This window comes from Pungitius pungitius, chromosome 8, assembly GCF_949316345.1.
Source record: "Pungitius pungitius chromosome 8, fPunPun2.1, whole genome shotgun sequence".
Taxonomy (NCBI): domain Eukaryota; kingdom Metazoa; phylum Chordata; class Actinopteri; order Perciformes; family Gasterosteidae; genus Pungitius; species Pungitius pungitius.
This window is the reverse complement of record NC_084907.1, coordinates 769576-797202: the sequence shown is the minus strand read 5'-3', so window position 1 is coordinate 797202 and position 27627 is coordinate 769576. Positions and strand designations below refer to the sequence as shown.

General features: G+C 45.2%; 3 protein-coding genes across 4 annotated transcripts in view; 2 read left to right on the top strand and 1 right to left on the bottom strand.

Annotated features, from left to right (window-relative positions):
* The window catches only part of slc12a5a (solute carrier family 12 member 5a), an 84161-nt gene extending 72118 nt beyond the window's left edge, over positions 1 to 12043 (bottom strand). For both annotated transcript variants that reach the window (XM_037490733.2, XM_037490734.2), the window contains exon 1: positions 11692 to 12043. In XM_037490733.2, the coding sequence (XP_037346630.2) occupies positions 11692 to 11854 (163 nt within the window). In that variant the 5' untranslated portion in view covers positions 11855 to 12043. The remainder of the gene's footprint in view (positions 1 to 11691) is intronic.
* A 183-nt stretch (positions 12044 to 12226) lies between these two features.
* On the top strand, positions 12227 to 15744 carry LOC119194183 (adenosine receptor A1-like). The gene is made up of 2 exons (XM_037448329.2): positions 12227 to 14358; positions 14502 to 15744. Exons 1-2 carry the CDS (start codon positions 14030 to 14032, stop codon positions 15148 to 15150), a joined length of 978 nt encoding a protein of 325 aa, XP_037304226.2. The 5' UTR covers positions 12227 to 14029; the 3' UTR covers positions 15151 to 15744.
* A 703-nt stretch (positions 15745 to 16447) lies between these two features.
* Positions 16448 to 19647, top strand: nat8l2 (N-acetyltransferase 8-like 2). Its single transcript, XM_037448330.2, is given in 3 exon segments — positions 16448 to 16664; positions 18252 to 18665; positions 18667 to 19647. Coding segments are annotated over 3 exon segments (729 nt in total). The 5' UTR covers positions 16448 to 16617; the 3' UTR covers positions 18935 to 19647.
* The last annotated feature ends 7980 nt before the right edge of the window (positions 19648 to 27627 follow it).

Here is a 27627-nt window from a genome sequence, read left to right as displayed (position 1 = left end):
CCAACAGGATTACAAGCATGACCATCACGGCGCGCACGTGTCAGCGGAGAAGATCAAATCAATGTTTGGCAAGTGCATAAGCCGCTTATACGTTCACAAGGGGGTGGGCAGACCAAATTATTTTGAGGTGTGGGGACTGGTGTCGGAGTCGGACGGATGCACTTTCAGAGATTTTAACAGGCTAATAATTAGCGCGGCTAATTATTCTTTCATGAATTAACTTGCATTGATAAACACAGTCTGAAGGTCTCAGGCGTGAGACGCACTGCAGCTGTACAGAAAAATGATGCGAGCGCTAATTGCGACACGCAATAATCTTGAGTGGCGGCTGAAGGCACCAAATTAGCAAGCAGCAAGGAAAAGATAATGAACCTGAGGACTGACTAAATAAACATCTTTATTACCCCCAAAAAGGAGAAAGCATGTTGCATGAAAGGGAGAATAAAGTTAATTATAATGAATAAGTTCACTCCTCACACACAATCCATTTCCTGGCATTGATTGTTTGGAGCTGTCAATCAACAACAGTCAGCTGGTCTCTTCCGCCCAATAAGCAGAATGAAACAATGACATCTTTGGCCTCCTCGTTATCATCGTGCTGCTGTCACACGTCCTCCCATCTCCACCCAATCTTCATCACACTCATCGGCTTCATCAACTCATCAGTCAGCAGCCTCATCAGCCGACACCACGACCAGGTGACTTTATCATCACAGATCATCTGTTAATGATGCAGTTATCTCGTCATGTTCTCACTTTTCTCCCCTGGTTGAAGTTCAGCAGCTCAACATCTAGCTCCACCAGCTCCACGGACAGAGGCGGTAAATGTCTCTGCGTTATAGCGGCGTGGCGTTGGGTCCGACCCACGGGACGAGCAGCCTCGTTTGTGTACGGCTACTCTGAGCCAAATACCACAGTAGTGAGATGAGTCACTCGGTAACTCCCCCACGTCGCATCACGAGAAGCCAAATCAGACCCAGAAGAGTCACATCGGAGAAGGACTCCACGGAAACCTTCATTTTTCTCCTTCAGCTGTTTAACACATCAAGAGAACAGTGCTTATCAGATCCTTCAGTCAGCTGAGCCACACCAGGAGCACACAGGAACCTCCTCTGGAAAAGAAACATCTATTTTAAATGGTTTCCTTGGCTACACGGCATCCTAGGCGCTCCATGAATAGCTCACTGTGACGTCGGCGCTGGTTTCCTTCCTTCTGAATAATGGCTGAGAAAAGCCAAGAGGGAGAAAATGTGAACATTTTGTCACAGTTGCTTTTTTTTTCTTCTCTTTTTTGTTTCTCTGCCAAAGTGTCTCAGGAACAAGGAAACAAAATGTTTGACCCCACCAGCAGAGGAGGGGGGGGGGGGGGGGGGGGGATGAGGACTGCAGAACGAGGGGAGCTGTGAGGCGTCAGGGTGTGAAGCCTGTGGGTCATTGGGGGGGGGGGGATGATGAATACACTCACCTCCACATCGGACTCAATAAAAAGCAGATCAGGGATTCAATTGGTCTGATTCAATTCTATCTCAGGTGCACCCAGGACCGGAGCCTCTTCAACGCCTCGTCACACAGAGAAAAAGAAGAAGCAATTTTCCACTGATACACACCTACACGGCGAATAGTCACACTATGGAGAGAGAGACAGGCCAGAGGGGCAATAAAACCACAGCGAGGAGGCACCCGATGAAGCTGGAACGACGGCTTCATTGCGAGCGAGGCGGACGGAACGCCATCAATGAACCGCAATGAACATCAAATGCGACAGTGGGCGCTTGGTGAGGGACGCATTCGCTGCGCTGACATCCAGCCGCGTGTTCTTCAGCCGGGACACGTGTCCTCAGAGCAGCAGCTTGGTTTCTACAGACTTCCTTTTAACCACCAAAGGCCCGGTGGGAGATCGGCAGGCAGCCGCGAGGCGTTTCCTATCAATTACATCAGAGACTAAATCCATTTCCATTAAAAGCCGACCCCTTCCAGGGCGGGAGAGACGGGTGGAGATGGTGGAGGACAGTGGTGGAAGCAGCGATGACCTTTTGAGGTTTGAATGTCTTGACTTCTTTCTTTTACTAAAGTACTGATCTTTAGAAGAAACACGTGTTCAGAAGAGGCTTCACCGCGCTGCTTCTAAACATGACCCAGAAAAACTATTTGTAGGAGCCTCTTTAATGCTACAAAGGAACCAAGTTCAACCCAGAAGACACATTTATCTTCTACCCAAAGAAGTTTTAATCCAAATAATGACAGTGTCCCTCAATTAATTCTGACGTTTTAATTTTGAATTGACGACCATCGTTGTAAAAAAAATTATCGGATAATAATCAAACCCAAAGAAATAATATAAATACATATTTTTTCAAACAAAAAAAAAAAACAGCTACAATCTCCAACATCTGGTTGCTTTTTGACCCGAAACACGAGTGATATCAAAATGTACTTTTAAGCAACTGAATTTAACTATTTTAAAAGAAGACACAGGTGGAAAATGCAGTTCTACTTTGATAGTGAACAGCAGCACATCAGACAAACCCTGACCTCATGGGGGGGCACTTTGCAGGTTTGTAGTGACATGGGATGCATGACACACACACACACACACACACCTCTGGTTAATAAACTACGTGCCTGCAGTTGGCACATGAAAGACGGAGGCATTACATAACGTATGCATGTAAATCACAGGCTCGGCTCTGGCTGCGTGATCCTTAAATAGCTGGGATTGTAACGCGTGACGCCTCACGCGGTCCTGCATGGCTGCATGGCAGAGACTGTGCTGCTTACTGCCTCAGGAACGTGACAAATAAACTGATTCTGGATCAGAAGGAACACTTGGCGCCTGTGCTTCAGGGATTCAGAATGTTTGGGGGATCTACAGGACTGGAATACAAAATCAATGCAGTAGTTTTATTTAGTGAATAATATCCTGAACTGAAAATTTACATCTGGGGTTTGTATAGACTTAGATGAATTAATACAGGAACTGCTTACACCAACATGAATGAATGCATGAATGCTTTGTGTTGAATGACACAGTAGCGTCCTGACTAATCCCCACTCGACAGCACAACGCATCTGTAACATCTGCTGGAGCTGCACAAGGGCTGTGACCCCAAAGCCATCCGAAGGGAAAGGTTGGATCGAATAACTTAGACCCCACCCATCTTTAAACTCCACCTTCATCAAGAGCTCCATCGCACATCTGGAAAGTTCCATTGCTGCACATCACAGCCCCAAAGTGTCTCCACCGATGGACACGTCTCACCACGAGGACTCACACACAGACTCCCGAGTCATGAGACCCCTGAAGACCCCTGAAGAGCTGCTGCAGCGGCAGGTGAAGGTGTAAAAACACGTGGAACCGCTGACACTGAACTCCTCCAGTAAGTCTGTTGTCACATCCAGCTGAGAATACATGATGCTGGGGGAGGAAAGCCCGATCAAACGCATGTTTAATCAGTGAACGGCAGAAAGCTGGAGGGATGCTTGATGCCGCCTCCCACGGCGCGGCGCCCCTCGCCTGGAGCTCCTTTCAGGTGTCGATGGGCGACACAAACGGAGGATTCACAAAGTCTTTGTCCGCTCAAGATCTGAGATTCGTCTTTATCCCCCAGAACAGAGTCAATCCATTATATGCAAACTAAAGGGGGGCGGGGGCTGCCTTGCAACTGTTTGAGGAGCACGGGGGGCTTCTGAGGGCCGTGGCGTGTGCATACACAAGACTTCTGAGCAAGAATGAGGGCAAAGGATTGGCTTTGGGGCTTTTATTTCAGATCTTGTGCAGCTTTTTGAAATGGAAACGGTTGAGGTTACTGTTCCGCTCATTCTGCAGGCTTTGTCTCTGCTCTCGATGAGCACGAACGGGAAAGGGATGAGAAAACCGGGGCTTAAACCAGAGAATGGAAAGTAGAAAGTGAGAGAGTGTATGAGAGGGGGAGAGAGGGAGAGAGGGAGAGAGGGAGAGAGAGGGAGAGAGAGAGAGAGAGAGAGACCTTGTTTGCCAAGGCTGTTGTGTCTCCAATGTGGTGGTGGAGCCACTGCAATGCACCAAAACCAAGGGGAGAGAGGGTGTAAGAGTGAGGGGGTGGGTAGAGACGGAAACAGAAAGAAAGATAGAGAGGAGGGGGGGGGGGGGGGAGAGGGGGGGTACCAGCGGAGCAAAAGAGAGACTTTGTCAAGAGAGGGAGAGAGAGAGCGAGGGACATTGAGAGTGGAGAGGTGTGTGTGAGGAATCCATCCATCCAGCTCTCTGTGCGTGTGTGTGTGTGTGTGTGGGGGGGGGCGGGGGTAGCTTTTCCACTCTCACAGAGTGAATCCCAATCTCTTCCACACAATATCGTCCTCTTCACACACCACTACATGTCACTACAAGGCACGCCGACCAAGCAGCCATCCAGGGGGAGGGGGGCACGAGGACAGAGAAAAAGAGGAAGGGGGGGGGTATTTACTTGGATGCAGGTGGAAAAGATGCCGTGTGTGGATTTCACAGCTAAAAGTGATTGAGCGTGGGCGTTAAACACACATCAAGTGAACATATGATGAGGAGAGGCGGTGCGTGCACAGCTGTGGGGGGGGGGAAGGAAATCGGTGTGTGGGGGGGGGGGGTGGGGACCTGGTCGACAACAAGCAAGCGGCGCAGAAACAAATGACTGCGGAGACGGGATCAAAACGGCACTCAGCGCTTGGCAGGTGGATGAAGGGAAGGTCGAAGCCACATGAAAAGGGAAGGTGAGAAAGAGAGCAGTAGACGGCGGAGAGGGGGGGGAAGGGGGGGGGATTAATGGCTCGGCTTGACTCAGTCCACTGTGAGAGCGGCTGTGGGGGCCGATCCCACGTGACCCCGGTGCAGAGGAGAGGAGGCGACCAGATGGACGGAGTCCGGCTCGTAAAGATTACCAGATGATGGACAAGGTCATGAGATGCAGTAAAGGTCCCGTAGGGCTGGACTAAGTTCACCTGTGGGGGACACGTTGAAGAAAAGAGTCCACTTGGACCTGGAGTCCAGAGACAAGCAGGTCGGGTTTGGTGGTGCCTCCGAGGACACGAGTCACAGAAGATGACGGACAGTCCAGGCTGAGCACACGTGAACAAAGTCAAAGCTTCTGAGCTGCTGAGAGTTGACATTTAAGTGTTGCGGCCACATCAACAATTCATGTGAAATGTGATGAAATTCATCATTGTTGTGTCTCCATTGGACTCCACACGGTTTGATGTTATGTGCTTGTATCTCACTTACTTTGCATCTGAAAGAAAAGCATCGCTCTCTTAACTGCGCCAAAAAAAGTGAAGCTTCATGTGAAAAGGAAAAACAACAAGATGTCATTAATGGTGAAATGTACAAGTGACTGATGTGTCTTAAACTAAACAAAAGGCTCGACCATAAAACTCTGAACCTGAAGATCTCTGTTCCAGTATTCTGTCTTTTCATTTTGACGGAAGTTGAACTAATTATAAAAAAGTCCAAAAGTATAGTTTGACAGAAAAAGATGCGCTTTATGTCAAATGAAAAGCAATGAATCATAAAAAACTGTTGAGAGTAAGTTTGTCCACACGAAGCAGAAGTGCTTCATAAAGAGGAGATTGTGTGCATGCAGGGAACGTTCTTCACTATCTTGTATCTGCAGCAACATGCATGCTAATGTAATTCCTTTGTATTTTGTTGTACTTTTGTGAGGCCTAATTTGAATAAAATGAATATATGAATAAATAAAAACCCACAATAACAAACAATATATTATAATGCCGTACAAAATTAGTGAATATCAAACCAAAAGTTTAAGTGATTCAAGCAACCAGAGATAGAATGAAGCTTATTGCGACCGTATGGACAAATACATAGTGGGCAATAAATCCATTTTAAAGGGAAATTATGAAAAGAATAAACTAAGAAACTATGGAAACATTTTAATCTACAAACTGCATCCATCTACAGCAAATAAAACATTACGAAAAAACCCAAATGCAAAATATCTAATTGTGGGCACATCATTAAAATGAATATAGCTGGTGGCACATCTTACATCATAAATCTCCCTTTACAAAAACTAAAGGATGCTCCCACCGCAGCCACAACCCAGCCAGAGAGAGAGGAAGAGGCGAATGGAGGGGGGGTCCTGGGGGACAGGAAGGCCTGGTGTACTTCCTGAATACCAGCCCGGGCCCGTGGGGATCCATGACCTGCATCTCTGGACCGCTGCTCTCTGCCTGCGTGTTCTGTTCAGACCGAAATAACACGCAGCTGTTCAATGTGAGCAGACGAATCCTGGGAGACTCCACAGGACGGCGTGGAGCTGCGTGAAGCCTGATCCCACGAGGCCAATGAACACGTCCAGGAGCAGGAGACCAACCCACAACACGATGGAAACAGGTCACTGGGAAGCGGTGGAGGCCGAGGATTATTAGTCCATCCCATTCAAGCTGTAGATTGATACAAGAGCTTGTTTTGACTGAGACTAAAAAGATGTTCTCACATTTTAGAGGCTGCCCGACGCATTCTGTCGACCAGCTAATCAATCAAAGCGTCCGATGGCTTCCTCTCTGGGTTAAAGGTCGCACAACAAACCGCGGTTGGACCTGTGAAGGATGCGTCATTGTGCCGTGGTGGAGGAGAAGGTGCTCCACCTCCACCCGCTGAGGTTTCCCCTCCTCCTCCTTCGTCCCATGTTAGTATCACTGAGGTCTGCCCTACAGCCTGCCTGCATGTGAGGAGGATTTTGTCACTTTCTATCAATTGGTCCTGAACCCCCAACGTGTACACACACACACACACACACACACACACACACACACACACACACACACACACACACACACACACACACACACACAGTTTGCAGACATGTTACATAACAGCACAAGGATTCCTGGGATAAGAGGTTCACTCCTCCTCTTGAGCCATTACCTTTTTGTTCTCTTACTTATTCTGCCTCCGATTCTCTCACACACACACACACACACACACGCACACACACACGCACACACACGCACACACACACACACACACGCACACGCACACTGAGCTCACTTGCCATATGCTCACACGCACAACGCAGACTGTTGTGTAATTCGCTGCGTTCCCGATCCCCTTCTCTTGCATCAGGTTTTTCTTGCACATGATTTCTGTCTGAAGGGGAGGTTGGTGGATGATGGCGGTCTGCACCGTGACGTTACTGCCCCCTGCTGCCTCCGGGCAGAAACTGCCCCCTGCTGCCTCTGGGCAGAAACTGCCCCCTGCTGCCTCTGGGCAGAAACTGCCCCCTGCTGCCTCCGGGCAGAAACTGCCCCCTGCTGCCTCTGGGCAGAAACACACGTACGGGTGACTGCAGAGCAAATCATAGGTTTAATGGGGCGGCTGTTAAAAGGACATTTGGCAGTTGAATAGTCACGTATTAAATGTAAAAAGAAAGCGCTCCCCGGGATCCGGCGCCTGAGCCGTGCGTGTCTCCTTAAAAGCGAACTGGCTGCCCTCTGCCGTGTGGCCGATGCCAGCACATGGCCAACGCCTCAGCCCCCGAGGAGCCTCTAATCACTTGATTCAATTTGAACAGATAATTAGACAGGGACATACATAGGTAATGCTGTGTGGGTTGTATTGATCTGAGCTGTATTTCTGGACTCGTTTGGCAGAGAAAAGAAAAATTAACAGGGTGAAAGATGGCGGAGACGCCGTGGCATTTAATGGCTCACTAGATTACAGATCAATGGCTCTTCTGAGGGAGGACATTTTAAGCCCTTAAATGGCATTACAGCAGGAGGAGGAAAGCTGCAGAAAGAAGACAAAGAAAAGGTAAGTGGAAGGTTAAAGAGGTTTACTGCGTCCAGAGAAGTATTTGATTTAAACAGTTGGGATTTATCTTCACACCTCAGGTTTCCAACAGGTAAAGACACAAAGGTTTGCACTGTATTGGAAATGTTTGTTTTCCACGAGGTAAGCACAGATCGGCTCCCTGTCACCGATACCCGATCAATGCTTTCTGAGTCTGAACGGACCTGTTGGCGCCATGACGGATGTTACCAAAGTGTTCTCTGCTACCGGAGCTTCTCCTCTCCACCAAATACCAGATTTCTGACTGCTGCTAAAATACACCTCAAAATACTCTACCTGCACTTATATATATATATTTATCTGTATTCACTTGTTGGACTGAAGAGAAACGGTTTTTCAATGTCTGGTCCACGTCGAGGAATTGACAATAAAGCTGAATTTGAAACAGGTGCAGGATTCTTTTTCCCACAACACAGATAGAAACCAGGTGCAGGTTGCACACCACACTACATCAAATGGAAAAAGACCCCCACGCGGGTCCATCGCTCAGAGAAGGTGCACCTAGTCCAGACGGAGACGAAGGTTCTCCCGTGTTCCCGGGCTTCAGCGATGTGTTCGGGTAGGATTCAAAGAGCTGGAGACGTGGTCTCCAACAAGGAGCTGGAGGCCACGTTTGCACGTCCGTTGTCACCTTGTAGCCCTCGAACATTTGGAAGCAGAAAAGAAGGATTTGATCCAAAGAAAACCTCCAATCTGGTTTCATGTGAACAAATGTCTGACCACAACATCAGAAGCAACGTTTAGGGTCACATTTGTCGCTTTGTGAGGAGAAACAGCCGTGACTACAAGGGATCCATAACAATCTGAATCAGGTGTCTGCAGTCTTCCCACGATATCAACCTGCAGCAGGACCCTTCCACAGTGGACCTTTGTGACTCCATGTGTGCACCACCCGACTGCCCCTCTACATCAAAGAGCTTCTCTGGTGTTTACGAGGCGTTCAGAAGCCTAAAGAAACACACAAACAATGGCGCGTGTGGTCAGCCAAGCAGCCCGTTATCCTGGGAACACAACAGGAAACGCAGATCTAACATCGATGTGTGGAGAGTAGTCCCTCAGGATCACTGCATGTCATCCAGACGCCATCACACCCGCTAGAAAGTACACAACGACAGGGATGGCTCCATGGGGAAAAGGGCCCTGATTTCCAGCTTTAATGTGTAACAATGGTCGGAATATACGAGGTAATACCACAGACCAGAGTACTACAGAGCTTCAGGGTGATACGAGGTAATACCACAGAGCAACAGAGTACTACGTGGTTTAAATTAAAGTGAAAGGAAGGGCATCGCGAATGTAAATGCTCTAAATCCATTTCCTGTCATGAAATACTTCTTTAGAAAGCTAAATCTGGTTGTGCGGTTGTGCGGTTGTGGGTGTTGTTGTCGCCGTGCTCCCATGCTGCGGCATTGTCTCACAAAGAAACAGAACATCCTGACACGGATTAAACCTCAGCCAAGTCGGCTTCCTCGCTCACGGGACCCAACCACCGGGGCAAATGGGCTCGTGGCGCCGTGTGTGTGAGGCCCTTCTGCTCCTGCTCGTTACTGTCGGTATAAAACTACGACACACACACACACACACACACACACACACACACACACACACACACACACACACACACACACACACACACACACACACACACACACACACACACACACACACACACACACACACACACACACACACCTCAAATTGAGTAACTGTTAGAGCAATCACAGCCTGACTGGAGACCGCTGGAGTTGAGTTAGGGCAATTTTTAGCCATTATTTGTTGTTTGTCATCAGTGCGACGGATAAAGTTGGTGACCATAGATGAGCTTCTAGCAGCTAAACAGCTGATGGAGACCGAACAGAGGAAATACTGAGTGTTCATCCATCAGGTGGACACAGAACTCACACTATATTATTATATATAATATTAATCAGACTGCAGAAACATGTCAATGCAGCCAAAGTGACTCGGGTTCACGGCTCGATGTGCACAATCCCAGCAGGAAAGAAACAAACAATGACTGCAGGTGTAAGTGACGGATGTGAATGAGCTTCATGACACCTGGCCGACCTCTTTTTGCCGACCTCAGCACCCGGCCCGTTCTGAACCCATATGATGCCCTTTCCACCCAGTATCCCTTTACACCACAGCAAGGTCAAGGGCAGAGCAGCCAGATGAGGATCTCCCCCCCCCCCCTGCTGCAGTCAGCCATCATCAAGCACATTGGCTGTCTGCAGCTCCCACCTCCCATTGGATCAATAGAAACAGGATCCCGAGTCCAGAGACACCGTCCCTCATAATGAGACTGAACAAGTTCCTCTTTTTGTTCTACTACAATAACCCAAGAAAAAATACCAGATTGATTTTCATAATGAGTTTTCTCCTTATTGCAAAACCATTGTGAGACAGCTCTGGTGAAAACGTACTGTGTCACTATGGCAACCAGCGACGCAGAGTGTACTGCCGGCGAGTGGAAGTCCTTCAATAAAGCGTCCCCCATCTCTCACAGGGGACATAAGGAGACGGTGAGGTTTGCTCTTGCTGACCCACGCAGCCATCTTTCATGTCCAGAGGAATGATGGAAACACGCCGGGGCATCGGAGTGGGGAAATTTGCTGAGGGGGCATATGTTGATCCAACGACTCGCCATGTTTTAAACCCGCGGGGCTTTCTGTAGCAATGAAGCGGAGTGCTGGACTGGTAATTAAAAGCTTTCACTCCTCATGGTAGTGGCCGGCTGGTTTAATAGCGCATATCTGTCAGCGCCGCTAAACCACGGCGCAGCAGGAAGACAAAGGGATGACATCCCCATAAATCTAGTGAGGGGGGGGAAGTACCATGAAGTGTACGGTGTAATGATGGTCACATAAATCAGAAAAAGACCTGTTCTACCCAAATATGTAACTGTTTGGCTACTTTGGGTGATGGAGTAGTCATCAGAGCATAGAAGGAAAACTAAGGTGCAGCCAATAAAGAGCTGCAGGTATTTATGGGAATCCAGGGAGCTGGGTGATTCATTTGAAATGCCATTAACGTGGCAGCCTTCAGTTCAACAGTAAAAATGTATTGATTCAGTTTTGGACAAATCTTTATTTGCACTTCAGTGGACCTGAATGATTGAGATTTTTCTACTGCAAATCATTGGTAATGCTAATGGCTTCCATTTTGGGCCCAATGGGAGTTTCCGCCACCATTTGATCTGCCCTGCTGCGTTCAATTCAGAAAACACCTGACAGGAACTCGATCATTTCACTCAGGTGACAGGAGGCGACAACAACGGTTCTGGTGCCCAGCAGACGGGGCCGGGACTACTCAGAAGGGCCCCAACTTAACTGTGCAGATGAAGGCTCGACAAGTTATGTTTTTATTTACCCCTTTGAATAAAATTCACTATCATGGAATGGAACAGTCCTGTAGGCCCTGAACCGTGATACAATGAACCGACGAAGAAAGAGATATATATATATATTTAATACATATAAATATAGGAAAGTTAGACATAAATCCTTTAAATCAGCAGAGGAGCATTACATGCAACTGTCTGACCGCTTCAGGGCTACTAAAGAAATGAACAGATGCCCTTCAAAGGGACCACTGACGTGCAACCAAACACATAGTAGAATGTATTCAACCATGAGCATCACACCCTCGTTTGGTTCATCAAGATGCATGCAAGCAGTAACAATACGAGCACAGTATGGGGTGGGGGGTGGGGGGGGGGGGGGTCTTGCCCTTTTGCCTTGGCCTTTGTGAACATTACACATTCAAGTCACACACATCTGTCCACAGACAGCGTGTCTCCGCACAGGAGCTGCTGGCCTGCAGCCTGCAGCTAGCGGGCAGACGGCGCGGCATCGAGCGTGTCTCCTGCTTACCTTTCAGCACCACCAGAACCTCGGCACCGGCGGCGGATCCGTCCGCCTCCGCGGAGCTGGCGGTCGCGGGTTCGTCTCCCTCGAACAGCTGGTTCACCTCCCCCTGGATGTCCGAGGGGCGCCGCTCTCCGTCGCTCTTGGAGACGGTGAATCTCAGGCTCATGGTTGTCGCCGGTGAGACCCAGCGACGGGTCTTCTTGCCACGTTGACCGGGGTGACGGACGGAAGGGCGACGAGGGTGTTCGGGCTCTCGCTTCGGTCCTTGCTGCGGTCCACCCTTCGACTCTTGATAAGTTTTTTTTTTATTTTATTTCGTTCCCGGAGACCGACCGGAGCGAACCGTCGCTCTTTGTCGGCTAATAAGATGCGTAATGCCGACTGGACCGTCTCATCAACCGGTGTCTGGGGCGACCGCGCGCCCCCGGGTCCTAGAGCCGAAGCGTCCACGTCCGTCGCGCCGATTTGTTGGAAACGTAAACAAAAAGAAATGTCACTTTACTGCACGTGACACGAGGAAAGGCGTCGTGCTTGCCGTCTTATCTAATTTAATGTTTTATAGTGTTGTGTTTTCCAATAAAGGCCTCCAAAGCAACAAAGCCCTCCGTAGTTCAGAATATCCGTTGCTAGGCAACCACAGAACACGCTGTACATCCGTTTGTAAAATGTCAGGTAGAGGTGCTGGTGCAGGCTGAAGGCAGGACTCAAATGCAGGGTCTTCCAACCAAGTGCTCTTTATTCTCTAACAAAACAGGACAACGTGCACCACCGACGAGTAACATGGACAATGACGCGACAGGGGACAACAGGCTCACGGGGCTTAAATACACTAGGGAGGTGCAAGTGATTGGACACAGGTGGAAACAATCAGGCAATCACCGGACAAGGCAGGAAGTGAAGTTCACCCAGAGACACGAGAGACAAGAAACTACAAAATAAAACAGGAAAGAGAACCAAACCGTGACAGTAAAACGGGTTCCGATGAGTTAAAATATATTTTTTATATATTAATAACTAGTTGTATGTGTAGAAGAAAATACTCTAAGGAGAGAAACTGGTTTCTGCCAAGGAAGAATTATAAACCAGCAGTGGTGGACTGTAACTGAAAGGCTGCTGTATTACCGTTACTCCACTATTCGACCGGCCAGTTGGGATACCAATTCTGGTCTATTATTAAGGATTTCGCTACACTGTTCCATATACAGTCATTAAAATCAACATGAAGCTCCACCTTTACCAACAACATGTAAGTGATTCGCATATTGATACAAAAATAATAATAAGCCATTAAAATGATACAAATGAACTGTCCTGAATAATTGCGTAGTCATGGTACTACAATATACAATTGTACAATTGTATATGACATCTGCCCTGAGCGGCAGCAAAAGAAATTCCCCCCAACGACTGCAGACCTGTGATGGTTTTGGCTGATGTGGATGCTGGAATGATGAAGCTGATGAACGTGATGTAGATTGGGCAGAGATGGGGAGGTGGGAGGATGCGTGACAGCAATGAATGTACATGAAGGTACAGAGACAGCAATGAATGAAACGGCATTAAGATGACAAAGTCATTGTTTTGTTGTGCGTATTGTCCTGATTGACAGCTCCGCACAATGACTCCATGGAAATGATGAGTGTGATTGCTTGAGGAGTGATTGGCACATGAATGAGCAGTAAGGGACGGGTTAGGCGTGGGTTTTCCTGCCTGAACTCCGCTCCAAACATCACTTGGTCAGCACGGGTTTAAATGTGCCTAATAAAATACATTTGATTGACTGAAGTATTATTATTATTGTTTAGTGACAAACAACTCTCTGTCTCTATTTGAGTATAGTAAGCTGTATCAAGGATGTGGTTTTGTGGCTTATTCTTTAGTTACATTTCATGTAATTTAGTGACTGCCAGTAAGTGCATTTCAACAATAAGGAAACAAACTCAAAAGAACAAGAAACAACAGTGCAAGTGCAATTTTATTAAATAAGCCCATTTAGAACTTGTTATAGATAAGAGCCATTATTAGTACAGTTTGTTAGTGTTTCAGTCTGAAGAGGAGGGTCTTTAGGTTGCGGTAGAAGAAGTGAAAGTTCTCTGTGGTCCTGGTGTCATCAGAGATCTCGTTTCGTAGCCAGGGCACCAGAGTCTTTAGTGACTCATATACCACTGCAACTGTGGTTAGATTTATCGCCAGACCTAAAGTGTGGTTTTATGCTCTGGCAGGAAAACAAAAAAAAAGATGATAAAGGGTGTGGACTTCCTTCAAAGGTTTCATTTCAACACATTCAAACTGAGACTTTCCACTCCTTTCACCATCGGACATCATCCAGATCAGGAGCGCAATGGAGAAGATAGTCGTGATCTACACGGTGTTGGAGTTGCTCATCGGCGCTAGCTGCTGTCTTGGTAATGCGCTGGTCATTTTGGCGCTGTGGGCCAGTAAAAGCCTTCGCCAGCCCACCTTCTGCCTCATCGTCTCTCTGGCTGTCACCGACTTTCTGGTCGGCATCGTGGTCGTGCCCATAGCGCTGTTCGTGGACAGCAGAGTAGAGATGTCTTTCCACGGCTGTCTCTTCCTCAGCTGTGTGACCATCCTGTTGACCCTGGTCTCAGTTTTGTGTCTCATGGCCATTGCAGTGGACCGCTTCCTCCGGGTGTTTGTACCTCTCAGGTAAGCCCGTCCAGACGCACTCACGCCTCCTGGATGCAGAGGGAAGTTAACTACAATCACAAGATGGTCTCTGTAAAACGTGTTCATACAGGGTCACAACACCTCTTTGTTGAGGCTAACCGTTGCTTATTTTCTGTCTGAAGGTACAAAAGGACAGTAACGCAGAGACACTCTTGCCTTGTGGTAGCAGCGTGTTGGCTGCTTGGAATCCCCCTGAGTTTTGCTCCCATGCTTGGATGGAACAAAAATGGCTCCGTGTCCAACTCGACTATTGAATGCAAGTTCATAGATGTGATCCCCTTGTCATACCTGGTGTACTTCAACTTCTTTCTCTGCAACCTGGTACCTCTGACCGTGATGACTGCGTTGTACGGCTACATTTTCTGCACCATCCGAGGAAACCTTCGAGAGAAACCAGGCAACAGGCCCCAAAACTCATCTCAGGACTACCTGAAGAAGGAGAAACAGCTGGCAGGGTCTCTGTCTCTGGTCTTGTTTCTGTTTGCCGTGTCCTGGCTCCCTCTCCACATTATGAACACCATTAATTACTTTACATCACCAGATACTGTACACGAAATAGCTATCTATGTTGGCATCGTGCTGGTACACGCTAACTCGGCTGTAAACCCAGTCGTGTATGCGTTCAAAATAAAAAAGATCAGGACAGGGTACATGAAGCTCTGGAGAAAGTACGTAACATGTGGAGAAGAAACACCAGTGACTCAGACAACGCAGTCGACAGACAACAATCTCAGTAACAGTAATAGGATCAGCGTGGCCTTAAACGAATGAAGTAACAAATATAAAGCTTGGCCATTTCATCTATACTCAGCTTTGCATTTTTTTCTGATGATGTATTTTGTGTCTTTACTTTTTTGTGAGTTTTTACTTCCTGTCCGCTATAAACAAATATGTTTCCCACTGTTGTAACTAAACTTTCGCAATACTGTAGTCTAATTGTAGTGTTGGACGCACACGTTAGACAACGTTTTTGTGTGATTGAGTTAAACTGCAAACAAGTGTACTATCCCTTAACCTTTTGTATTAAAGACCTAGAAGCCTAACAGAAAGTGAGACTCATCTGTAACTTTGATCTGACTAAAACTCTTTGTGGTTTGAACCACTGCTTTATCAAACTGTGTGTTGTGCCCATCAATCATATAATAAGAATGACTTAATATTATTACAACTGATATACTATCAACTTCTACTTAGAATTCTTGATAATAAGAATATGAGAATAGAAGAAAGATATGATGACCAAAGGTGTTTAAGGCATAAGAACAATATGTCACCTAAACGTCTATTTACAAGTATGTTCATTTAAAGGGATTAAATAAACTAAATATTTGTAGAATACACTGTTATTATAGAATCTCACATCATTCACTTTTCAGCTCTTACCATAAAGTCCATTTTCACAGAGGAACATATTTTCTGCAAAGAAAAATTACTTATGAATTTTTAAAATGTAATTCCTAACCAATTTCCTTTCATGCACTGGGACGACAGCAGAAAGACGGATGACTCTGGGCACATGAAACCATAACTATCTGCACGGCTGGAACCAGGTAATTGAGTCACTCTGAGGCCGAATTCAGAACAACAAAAAGGTGGATAATGATACAATAAAAGACTTAGGTTTGCATCAGAAAAGACTGCAGTCAACAAATATGTGAAATGAAGAGGATCTGTGCAGACATTGCCCTTTAAGGCTTTTCCTCAGTGTACTGATGTAAGTAGAAATTCTCTTCAGGAGAAAATAATACTGGCAGCTTTAAGACCATATCGAATATTCTGTCATCATTCAACATTAATTTCATTTTCCATACAATGCTATTCCACGGAGCTAGAATGAGGCTACAAAGTAAGGTCTCATGAGATCCGCATCAACCACGACAGACTTGATACCTAAAAGTTTAAGGTTTAAATGATGTTTGACTATAGATGAGATTTCAAGAGGAAGAAGGTTCACACAGGAATATTCTTTTTCCTCAATAAAATGATGCATTTTTGCTAAAGTAAGTTCTTTACATTGTGGTTGCGTCACCACTTGGAGCGGAAGTAGAGCCACGCAGAGCGAGTCCAGATGTCGTAAACGTGTGCTGAGTTACAGCTGCCCCACACTTCTACACTTCTACACAGCCTTGTACAACTTCCTCGCTGTACCTTGATCCGACATAAAGGTTAAAATGTCACTTCTTTCACCAGTACAGTTCACTTTCAGCGGAGGGATTCCTCCTGTGTTCATCCGAGCCGATGGTTGGCATCTCCACACGCGACCATTGCGCAACTCTCACTCCTTTGTAAGTTTTCTTGTGCAGTTATTCCAGTTATTCTGGAACTAACGTCAGCGGACAAGCGGTAACCGCCCAGCGGCCTTTTAAGTGTGTTTTGCGGCGATTGAATCAGTAAGACGTTACACAAAAGCTAACGAATTAATTGATTGCAGTTCTGCAGCAGAGTAAAGTGAGCCAACGTATAGTTCAGCAAGGTGGAGCGAGCTAACGTGGGGTATAGCTGAAGTAAGGTGAGCTAATGTTGATTATAGCTAACGTAGTGTAGCTAAAGTGAAGTGAGCTAACGTTGAGTTGCGCTAACATAGAGTGAGTTAACGTGGAGTATAGCTAACGTAAAGTGAGCTAACGTATAGTTAGCTTAACGGTAGAAATGTAAACTTTTTTCCGCGTGACGTGGTCTTGTCGAGTGGTGACTTTAGACTCGTTACATTACACTTCATTAGATCATAGACGCGTTACATTACACTTCATTAGATCATAGACGCGTTACATTACACTTCATTAGATCATAGACTCGTTACATTACACTACATTAGATCATAGACTCGTTACATTACACTACATTAGATCATAGACTCGTTACATTACACTTCATTAGATCATAGACTCGTTACATTACACTTCATTACCTCATAGACTCGTTACATTAAACTACATTAGATCATAGACTCGTTACATTACACTTCATTAGATCATAGACTCGTTACATTACACTACATTAGATCATAGACTCGTTACATTACACTACATTAGATCATAGACTCGTTACATTACACTTCATTACCTCATAGACTCGTTACATTACACTACATTAGATCATAGACTCGTTACATTACACTACATTAGATCATAGACGCATTACATTACACTACATTAGCTCATAGACTCGTTACATTACACTTCATTACCTCATAGACTCGTTACATTACACTACATTAGATCATAGACTCGTTACATTACACTACATTAGATCATAGACGCATTACATTACACTACATTAGATCATAGACTCGTTACATTACACTTCATTACCTCATAGACTCGTTACATTACACTACATTAGATCATAGACTCGTTACATTACACTACATTAGATCATAGGCTCGTTACATTACACTACATTAGATCATGGACGCGTTACATTACACTACATTAGATCATAGACGCGTTACATTACACTACATTAGATCATAGACGCATTACATTACACTACATTAGCTCATAGACGCGTTAACAGTCGTATGTTTATAGCTGTCTGTACCGTTACTCTGAATAAGCAGCGCTGAGACAAAAAGTGAGACTTTGACCGCTATCATTCAGTGTCAAAACATTGTGAAAGAAATATCCAACTTAATCCAACGTGAGACCAACGTGACATCTTCATGATGTTTGTTCTGTTACAATGCCAAATATGCTCAATTTAAAATGAAATAGAATAACAAAGCATGTCCTCTTCTTCCTACTTTCAACTGTTCTGTTATGTTCTCAGACAATATTCTTTGATTTGGATTGCATATTTTCATTTCATTTCAAGCTAAATTAAAAATAAATGAAAAATAAATCATGTGTGATTTATTTTCTTTTGCTCCATAGTTTCTTTCGGACCATGCAGCCGGTGATCCGTCGGTACCGTCCCTCAGACAGGGACCCGGTGCTCACCCTCTTCAGCGTGGGCATCAGGGAGCACATCCAACCATGTTTCCGGCACGCCATCACCAGCCCTCCCCACCTGGCCGTGGCACTGGCCCTGTGTGTCGTCGGCCACCTGCTCGGCTCGGTGTCGGCTGCTGTGGTGCTACTGGGAGCCTGGGTGGGCCTCGTGTACTACTGCTGCCATGAGCTATATGCCAGGTACGTCAGGGAGAAGCTCCAGACGGACATGCAGGACATCCCTGGAAACTATCTGAGCCGACCGGACGACTGTTTCTGGGTGGCGGAGGCTGAGGTTGATGGGAGGACCCGGATCCTGGGTATGGTGGCCGTAGTGGCCAAACAGAGCGGGAAAGAGACACGGAGAACTGTTCCGAATGATCATCTCGCCGACGTGCCGTCGCATGGGCCTGGGCAGCCGGATGACTCAGATTGTGGTCGACTTCTGTAAGGAACGAGGCTTCTCCAAGGTGGTGCTGAACACCACCTCCACTCAGGTGGCGGCTGTGAACCTGTATGAGAAACTGGGCTTCAGCAAAGTCAACACACACAGAAAAGCCCTCATTTCTGATTGGAGTGTTAAGCTTATTAAGGTGTCACTTTTGGTATTGGAAAAACACTTGTAGTCCCTGCTTTCAGTGCTTGAACGGGTGAAGGACTCAAAAGGGTTAAAGGGATTAAGTCTATTTCTGGAAAGAAACGGATCTTACTGTTTACTGAACTTACTACTGTGATACTGAACTTACTACTGTGATGTTTCTCTTTATCAGTGATTTTTACACTTAATAATACTTGATTGCTACATCAGTAACGTATATGTCTCACACACACTGCTTCAGCTATGAAAGGCAGCACAAATTGTGAGGTTTCTCGTAGTCTGTTAGACTAACTATTCCAGATCTTTTGCACATAAAACTGTTGGACCCAGATTTAAATGACTTGAGTAATGATTATTGTTATATTTGATTAAGTACTGTGATTGATTTTATTTCACAAATGACCAATCACATTTGTGTTTTATGCACAAAGACATGCAACAAATAAACCTTCCTCAAATTGTTGTTTTACACCACTGTTGGTTTGGCTTCGACACATCGTCCTCTTTTTAACACTTGTGTAGGGGCCAGGTATTTGGTGCCACCTGGTACGCCCCTTTGTCCTGATTGATTAATTGAGTCACGTGGTGTTTTTTGGTGTTCAGCGGGGATAAAGGGGCGTATTCAATATTTGGTTTGTAAAGGGAAAGAGGGGGTGAGAGACGGAGTTTATATTTTGTTGACCGCAAAGATATTCCTGTAAACACCGACGATCGTATGAACAGTAAAATAAAAAACTACACTGAACAGTTAAGGCGTCCGGGTGTCACTCAATCACAGCGCGTCCGCTACTCACAAAGCAAGTTACGTCGCCTAAAACTTTCATGCAAGGACTGCAACATCCTAGAGTTCAGGATAAAAATTCACCCAAAGTCCCACGGAAAATACATCAGTAAAAATGACCCCCCTGTTTTTATAGTAACAGTTTTATTTAATGACCATTTGGATCTTAGTTGAATGATTTCTTTCTAAAACTCATTAAATACTTACAGATATGTGTCGTACTGATAGAACATGTAAATACATTTTTCCTTTGTTCAAGTAATGGATCTCAAAAGCTTTGAGATACTATCCAGTATAAACTGGCCCACTCCCACTAAGTCTAGGCATTTAAAATAACAAGTTTAAAGCAAACTTTAAAAATGCTAAAACAAAATAATGATGTATTGCTGTGTGCTCTGTTCATCTTACATTAGATGGTTAGAACACAAAGTCTGTTAACATTAACGAACATTAACAATATACAAATACACAGGAGGAAATTACACAATTTGTTTTGGAAGGTGTGTGTGTGTGTGTGTGTGTGTTTTGGGGGAAAAGCTGCCCCTCTGTTCCCTACCATCTCCCCGGGGGGGGGGCTGGTGTTGCTGCGGCAGTGGTTTCACGTTGGTTTAGTCGCCCACACGTCTGACGAGCAGCCGAGGTGTCGTTAGGAGTCGTTTCAGTCAGGAAGCTCGTGGCCGTATTCACTGCCAGTTAATACTGCACATTTCTGTAAATTATGATTCAAGGTTAAACTCCTCAACAGTTTTATGAATATAAATGGGAGTTGGTGTACAATTAGCTGAAGTGTGACCAGCAGCAATATTAGAATACTACTTAGACAGTAAAGGATCAGTACTGATAGTCTAGTAATAGAGTAAGTACTTTTACTTTATTATACAAATGCATTTAGCTGATAAAACCTTATAATTCTTGCCTAAACTTACCTAATAAATGCAATTTTTGACGTTCAGCAGCTTTGCTTTGGCAGTTTTTAAGATCAAAGTTTGTTTTTATTGAGGTTGAGGAGGCGTCTAAAAAGGCACAATTCTAGGATCCTCTTATGATTTCACATTCTAGTCCACTAACAGATTTCTAATCAGGATACAGTTGCACTCGGAGTGTGATTCTTGATTTTACCGCTGGGAGGTACCAAAGGTTAGAATCTTTAGAGGCTGCTACACTGTACACATCGACAGGGTCTGAACCGGACGCCTTCTAGAGGAGCTTCCTCACACCGAGAAGCTGCCATGCAGTTCAAACAATGATGACAGCCTTTAGTATATAGTACAATCATCCAATAATGTAACAATCAGACAAGAAGTGAGCTGAGCTGAGAAACACACACACAAACACGCCTATCACGCGTGTGTTTTTGTGCCTTTGGTTTCAACAAGTCTCTCAGCTCCAATGCAAAAAATATAACGATGCTTGACTTTGAAGGCCAGGGGAACGTTCCTTCTTCTTATTTAGTTGTTTACGGGTTGGAAGCCGGGACGTCACCAGCATGGTCTTCCATAAATGTTTCCTTCTTTAGTTTTTGCCAAAACGGATCACGATGTCTCAACATTTAGGTCCCATTCGTGTAACAATTGGAGACAACGAGGAGGTCCAACATTCTCTCCGGCTGCCAGCAGGTGGGGACTCCTCCACAAAAATAAGATAAAAGATGGATGACACAAATACCCAATTTACAAATTGGTCTCAAAAGCTAGTTTAAAGTCTTGTTCAATACAGCATGATGTTCATTTGGTTAAGGCTGTGTTTTGGGGGCGTGGCCAAACTGTGACTGACAGGTTGCTACCGGAGCTTCAAACAACGTTTCTCCACTTCACTGGTCCTAAGGAATCAAAACCCACCTGCTGGCAGGTTCAAATCTGACTGTTAAACAATGTGTGACAGCGGCTTCCTGCAGGTCCACTTTATAAAAGTCAAAGGCAATTTTAAGTACTGCTCGTGTGAGTTTTTAAATAATGTAAATTCAGTTTCTTTAAGCGTCCACTAAATGCCACAAACCCATGACACTTGTTTTGAGTTCACCTGTACACACTGTTTCAGGTGAGTGACACTTGGGAGCGCTCCAAAGCAAAGAGAGAGGTTGAGTAAGCAGAGGTAAAGTCCTGTGTTAAAACACTTGGCGGCGTTTGAGTGTCCTCCATCTGTCCGTCAAAGGCTCCGAGTTCAGCAAACAAGACGGCGATATTGAATCTGTGGCCGTGAGAGGCAAACATGGCTGTGTGGTAATAAAATGGATTTCACACTGTTGCTTTGCTTAGGTCAGACATTTAGGATTATTGTTAATAAACTATTTTTTATTCATTAAAAAATGAACAGCGGTTACTTTAATAACAGCCATCCTAAAAAAGAGGACACCACCATCAAATACAATTCTAATAAAGAAGCAATGACGTCAGGAGCTGAGTGAGCATGTGAAAAAGAATGTCTTTGTCATCCCAAATAATCACGTTTGCCAGTGAGACAAAAATCAATTTGACATATTTGCTTGGTGACAGTTATTTGAATTGATGACCCAAATGTCTTCTGTCTCTGACACCAAATCGACCAATAACACTCCTTCAAAGAGGCCGCATCAAATTACAAAAGCCTGGAGATTAAAGATTGATGTCAAAATGTCTTCAGTCACAACAGAGAAAAGGAGGACAAACTGAAAATGTTTAGAAAGATGGAGACAAAAAACATGCTGTGTTTGAGGTACTCGTGTCCCTCTACTTCTACACGGTGTTCTGTGGAACCTTCCACAACTGTGTCACATCCTCCAATCAGAAGCTTCATTCTCTACTGAGTCACAAACACTGTGAACTAAACACAAACCTCAACAAATCAAGGACAGCAAACATTGGAAGATGGTTAAATAAAGAAATTAAACAGATAGAACATTTTAACATTCTTCTCTGTCTGAGATATTTTTGTATAGACATTATATATATATATATATATAATTATTATTATTATATATTAATATAGTTATTTCAGCAAGATAACCAATTATGATGACAGAAGATAAAGAAAGACAAAGATTAAAAGATATCAATATAACACACACTGCATCCTCAGTCCTCATTCAGCCACCACAGAAATCACAACAATGACCAAGATTTACTTGAATTCCTTTATTCTGAATAAGATCTCCCCCCTTGGTTTACATTTGTCTCAGCACAGCAAATTACAACATACACAACAAATCTATCAGGTAGTGTGAGAAGGAGAGTTAAAGTGCAGCTTGGTTATTGTGATGCAACGCGACGTCCAACCAATGGAACGCCGAGCCGAGAAAACCCTCCAATTGCACAAAACCGGAGGGCAGCCGCCCAAGTACACACACACACACACACACACACACACACACACACGCACACACACACACACACACGCACACACACACACACGCACGCACGCGCACGCACGCACGCACGCACGCACGCACACACACACACACACACACACACACGCACACACACACACACACACACACGCACGCACGCACACACACACACACACACACACACAAACACACACTCACACACTCACACACACACACACACACACACACGCACACACACACACACACACACACGCACGCACGCACGCACACACACACACACACACACACGCACAGGCACACACACACACACACACGCACGCACACACACACACACACACACGCACACACACACACACACACACGCACACACACACACGCTCACACGCACGCACACACACGCACACACACACACACACACACACGCACACACACACAGCTGCCAAGAAGCGCACAGGTATTTGATCAGGTCATGGTGACAGATTGACCCTTTAATGATAAACAGACGCCCCGGGGGGGGGGGCGCAGACCGCAGGGCCCCCGACTTCCTGCTGCGGGCCGTTAATAACGAGCACAGCTCGGCTCGCAGGAATAAACGAGCTGCGGGAGACGCACGCACACCTCCCGTCACTCCTGCTTCTGTTTTTCACACCGTACACGGAGGCACGGACCAAATGTTTTCATGACCCCGTGACCCTTGAAGCCTAAAGCCCGATAAGGCATGAACTTGTTTTTTAGAGGACTGATTTACTATGTGTACGTTATGTATTGATCTGCTGATCGTCAATGAGGAACTGCTGCTTAGTTATTCACTTCAAAACAAATGTTACTGATTTATTTAAGGATTAATTAAACATTTTTGTTAATTTAAATATGTTTCTAATTTGTCATTATTTATTTCAATGGGCCGATGGTTAACCAATAAAGTAACAAAGTCATCACCTCCTCATGTCCTCGTTCTGGAGCTTCATCAGTCGGTTGGTTTCGTTGCGGTGGATTTTTTGATGTTTCGACTTTTTCACGCAAACCTTTCGGCAAAACATGGACGAGATGAGACCATCAACAGATTCACGTCTGCTGATGAAGAACATGTGACACGGACTAAAGACCTCGAGTGGAGATTGTTTGTGTCATTGGTGAACTTTTCCTTTAACTTGTACCGCCGGCTTTAACGAACAGAAACAGAAGCTTTAATACTCAACCCGACGCAATTAAAGTTTTATAGTGCTCTTTCAGAGAAAAGGACTTCCGCTACGGTGAAATAGGATTCATCACCCAATAAACTGTCACTGATGCATCATTGAGATTAACTGCCTCACAACTTTTACGAGAAACCTTAACCAGGAGCAGAGGCCCCCTGAAGACTCTTCTGATTATGAAAATGCTCCAGAGGCAGAGACCAGGAACTCCGGCTCGATGTTTCAACGTTCTGTTGTGAGGAGAGAACACGAAGGAGCCCGATCAGAGTCCTCCAGCAGGAGGCCTTGAGGAGGTCGAGGCGGTTCAATTAAATACAGTAGCAAAAACAAGGAGTGTGGAAAGAGACATGGAGGCAAACATGCACACACATGTTGGTGTGATGACGCAGTCAGGGGTTATTGATCAGATGGGCGGCCGCATCAATGGGCAATAACATCTGTGGAGAGGTCAGTCACTCCCTATGATGTTGTTTCAATATCTTTTACTCATGGAGGGGGGGGGGGCATTTAGACGGATGTCTATAAACTGGTAAAGGATTGTGCAAGAGTAAGACATTGTGTTGCATCCTTTAAACATTTCACAAGTGAAGCCTGTATGACGCTTGAAGAAAGAGCTGCTTTGGATCAACTCATCAGTGGACAAAAATCAGCCTTTAATAAAATGAATAAAAACAGGTGCCAGATCGGACCAAATGAAGCCCGTCCACAAACTGCATTCCTATCATTATAATCTGGCTTTCTGTGCATCTTTATGTCTATTTATCACTTATTAAACATTTACATGTATTAATGTTATTAATGTTAATGTTTGGCTTATTTTTAATGTATCATTTTACAATATTACAATATCAGAAGAAATTTCATGGTTGAACATAAAAGTGGTTAAATGAAATATATTACTTATAATACTATATATATATATATATATATATATATATATATATATATATATATATATATATATATATATTGGTGGTAAGAAAATCTTTCAGCTGAGAAGCTGAAAGATTTGTTTAAAACACGTGGTTTACTGGTGTATAGGTTGTGTTATGATATTTAAACCCTATTTATTTTGACACCATGTCTACTTTTGCTTGGATAAAAAAAGAATTAATATGGTATATGACACCCATTTAAATGTCCTTAATGATACAAAAGTACAGCCGCAAAATGTCCTGAAAGAATCAAAAGTCAAAGTATTCAGTGCGGCTCTTTTTGTTGAAGATCACATTCTTTTTGTGTACGAGCACTTTAATATTGTTTGTTCTTGGAGTCCAGCTAAGAGGTGTCTCAAAGTGTGAGTTACTGCGAGTTACTGCATGTTATCACTGTCACATCCACAGCAATAAGTCCTGGGGGGCCGGGGGGGCATCACTTTCCACCCTGTTGGCGAGGTCGACCGGTGCATGTTTTTTAGCTCATTCACTCATTTACTTACCACCCCGTTCCCCCCTTGCACACACACACACACACACACACACAGGCGGGGAGGTTGTGAGGGTTCAGAGCAGGGTACACAAGGACCCCTCTGAACCCAACAAGCTGGCTCCTTTCCAACAAATATCTCACCTCAGTCGCATGGCTCACAGCAGACCATAACTTACCGTGTACACACACGGTAGCACATAAAGAGCCAGTTAATATACTGTCATGTTTTCCAAAAAGCTTCTTTTGATCAGGCTGCATGACCTCGGGGGCTCCGTTTCTCTGCGACATCAACACACACTCACACGGCTCTGGCACCAGAGGCAGACACATGTTGCAACAGTCAGCGCGAGCGACGAGCTGGATGGAACCACATCAGACTCTGTAAACACCAAGCAGGATGGTCGACGAAAACAGGGACTGTGAAAAACAAAAAAACGGGGGACAGGTCACACGGGACAGGTCACCTGCACACATGTTGGAACGAACATGTGCTGCCCGCCCCCCTGTTTCCTGCTAAGCTACGCTAGCTGGCGGCCGCTCACTGTGCAGACGCATATATGGAACGTTTCATGCTTTGAGTGAAGCACGTGAACGTGTTCGTTCTCTGGACGTCATAACTGTCTGCACACGATTTCATGGCCATCCATCCAGCAACCACCGACAGACCGGCGTTGCCACCCATAGAGACTAAATCAAGTAGGCCATAACTAGCAGTGCCGGCTCTCGCCTTGTTGGCGCCAAAGCAACATCTGGAGATGCAGATGCAATGCAACGCGCACATTCCTGCCGCTGATGGCTTCCTTTGAAGGTGGTTTGATCAGATGGAAATACAAGTTAGCATCATCTATTGCAATGTTTTCTTTGGTCTCTTCTAGCATTCGGCTTAATAAGTACAATCAATCAGCATGAAGAGTGGTCAAAACATGGCTGGAGCCACTGGGAAAACATAGCAGTAATAACTTGATGTTCCTCTTTGCCCATTGTGAACAGCTCTGGACCACAATGAAACTCAAACTATTTGCCCCTCAGACGGTGTCTCGACGCGCTTGTTTGGATGGTTTTGTTCCCCAGTTTCTCTCCCTGTGTTCGATACGTCATTGAGCAACAACGTTTTGCTCCCAATGAAACTCGATATCGCTACAGGACATTCCGGAACGTTTTGAACCCCATGTGAGCTCGGAGTGTTCCCATTCCGCCGCTCCTTTGAGGCTCCCTCTCTCTTCATGAATGAAGAACCAACACATGTCACGCAACGATGAACGCACAACATTTCCTGGAACTGTGTGTCGACGGCTCTTCTCTGTAAGCCGGTGATCTGGTTACCTTACATGTCATTTGGTTGCTGTTGGAACAGATGTGGAGAAGCTTCCATCACTCTGTAGTAAACAACACTGCTACCGGTCCAGGAGGTGCTTGGATCTTATGCTCAATAAAGTTTCCTCTGACCACGCTTGAGACAGCTACTCCTTCCCTGCTCCTCTGCAGCTCCGACCGTGGAGGGCAATCCAATATCTCAAGTGTTCCTATCAGATACGTAATGTGGAACGGATCGATTCGCATGTACACGATGTACAGAGAAGCTTTTTGAAACGTCGGCCTGCACCAAGACCTGGCTAGTCCCGATAGTGCAGCTGGTACGAGATGCCTGAACATGACCCACACCAGAGAAACTTAATCAACATGGCGAACGGACCGTAATCAAACGCATACTCATTGTACTGCTGTGTATCAAAATACAACACAAAGGGAAGGAGCGGTAGCAGCCATTCTGTCAAGCTAATCGAAACTTATTCAAAACCATTAAACTTATTCAAAACCATTAAACTTATTCAAAACCATTAAACCAATTCAAAACCGTGTCCATCAGACATACGGCAAGTTTCATGTTCTTTGTAGTGAATAATTACATACCATAAAAATAATAATAAAAAACTTGATGTAGTGGTAATATCTTACATTGTTGGCATTTAGGTTTAGGCAACAACGCCACTACA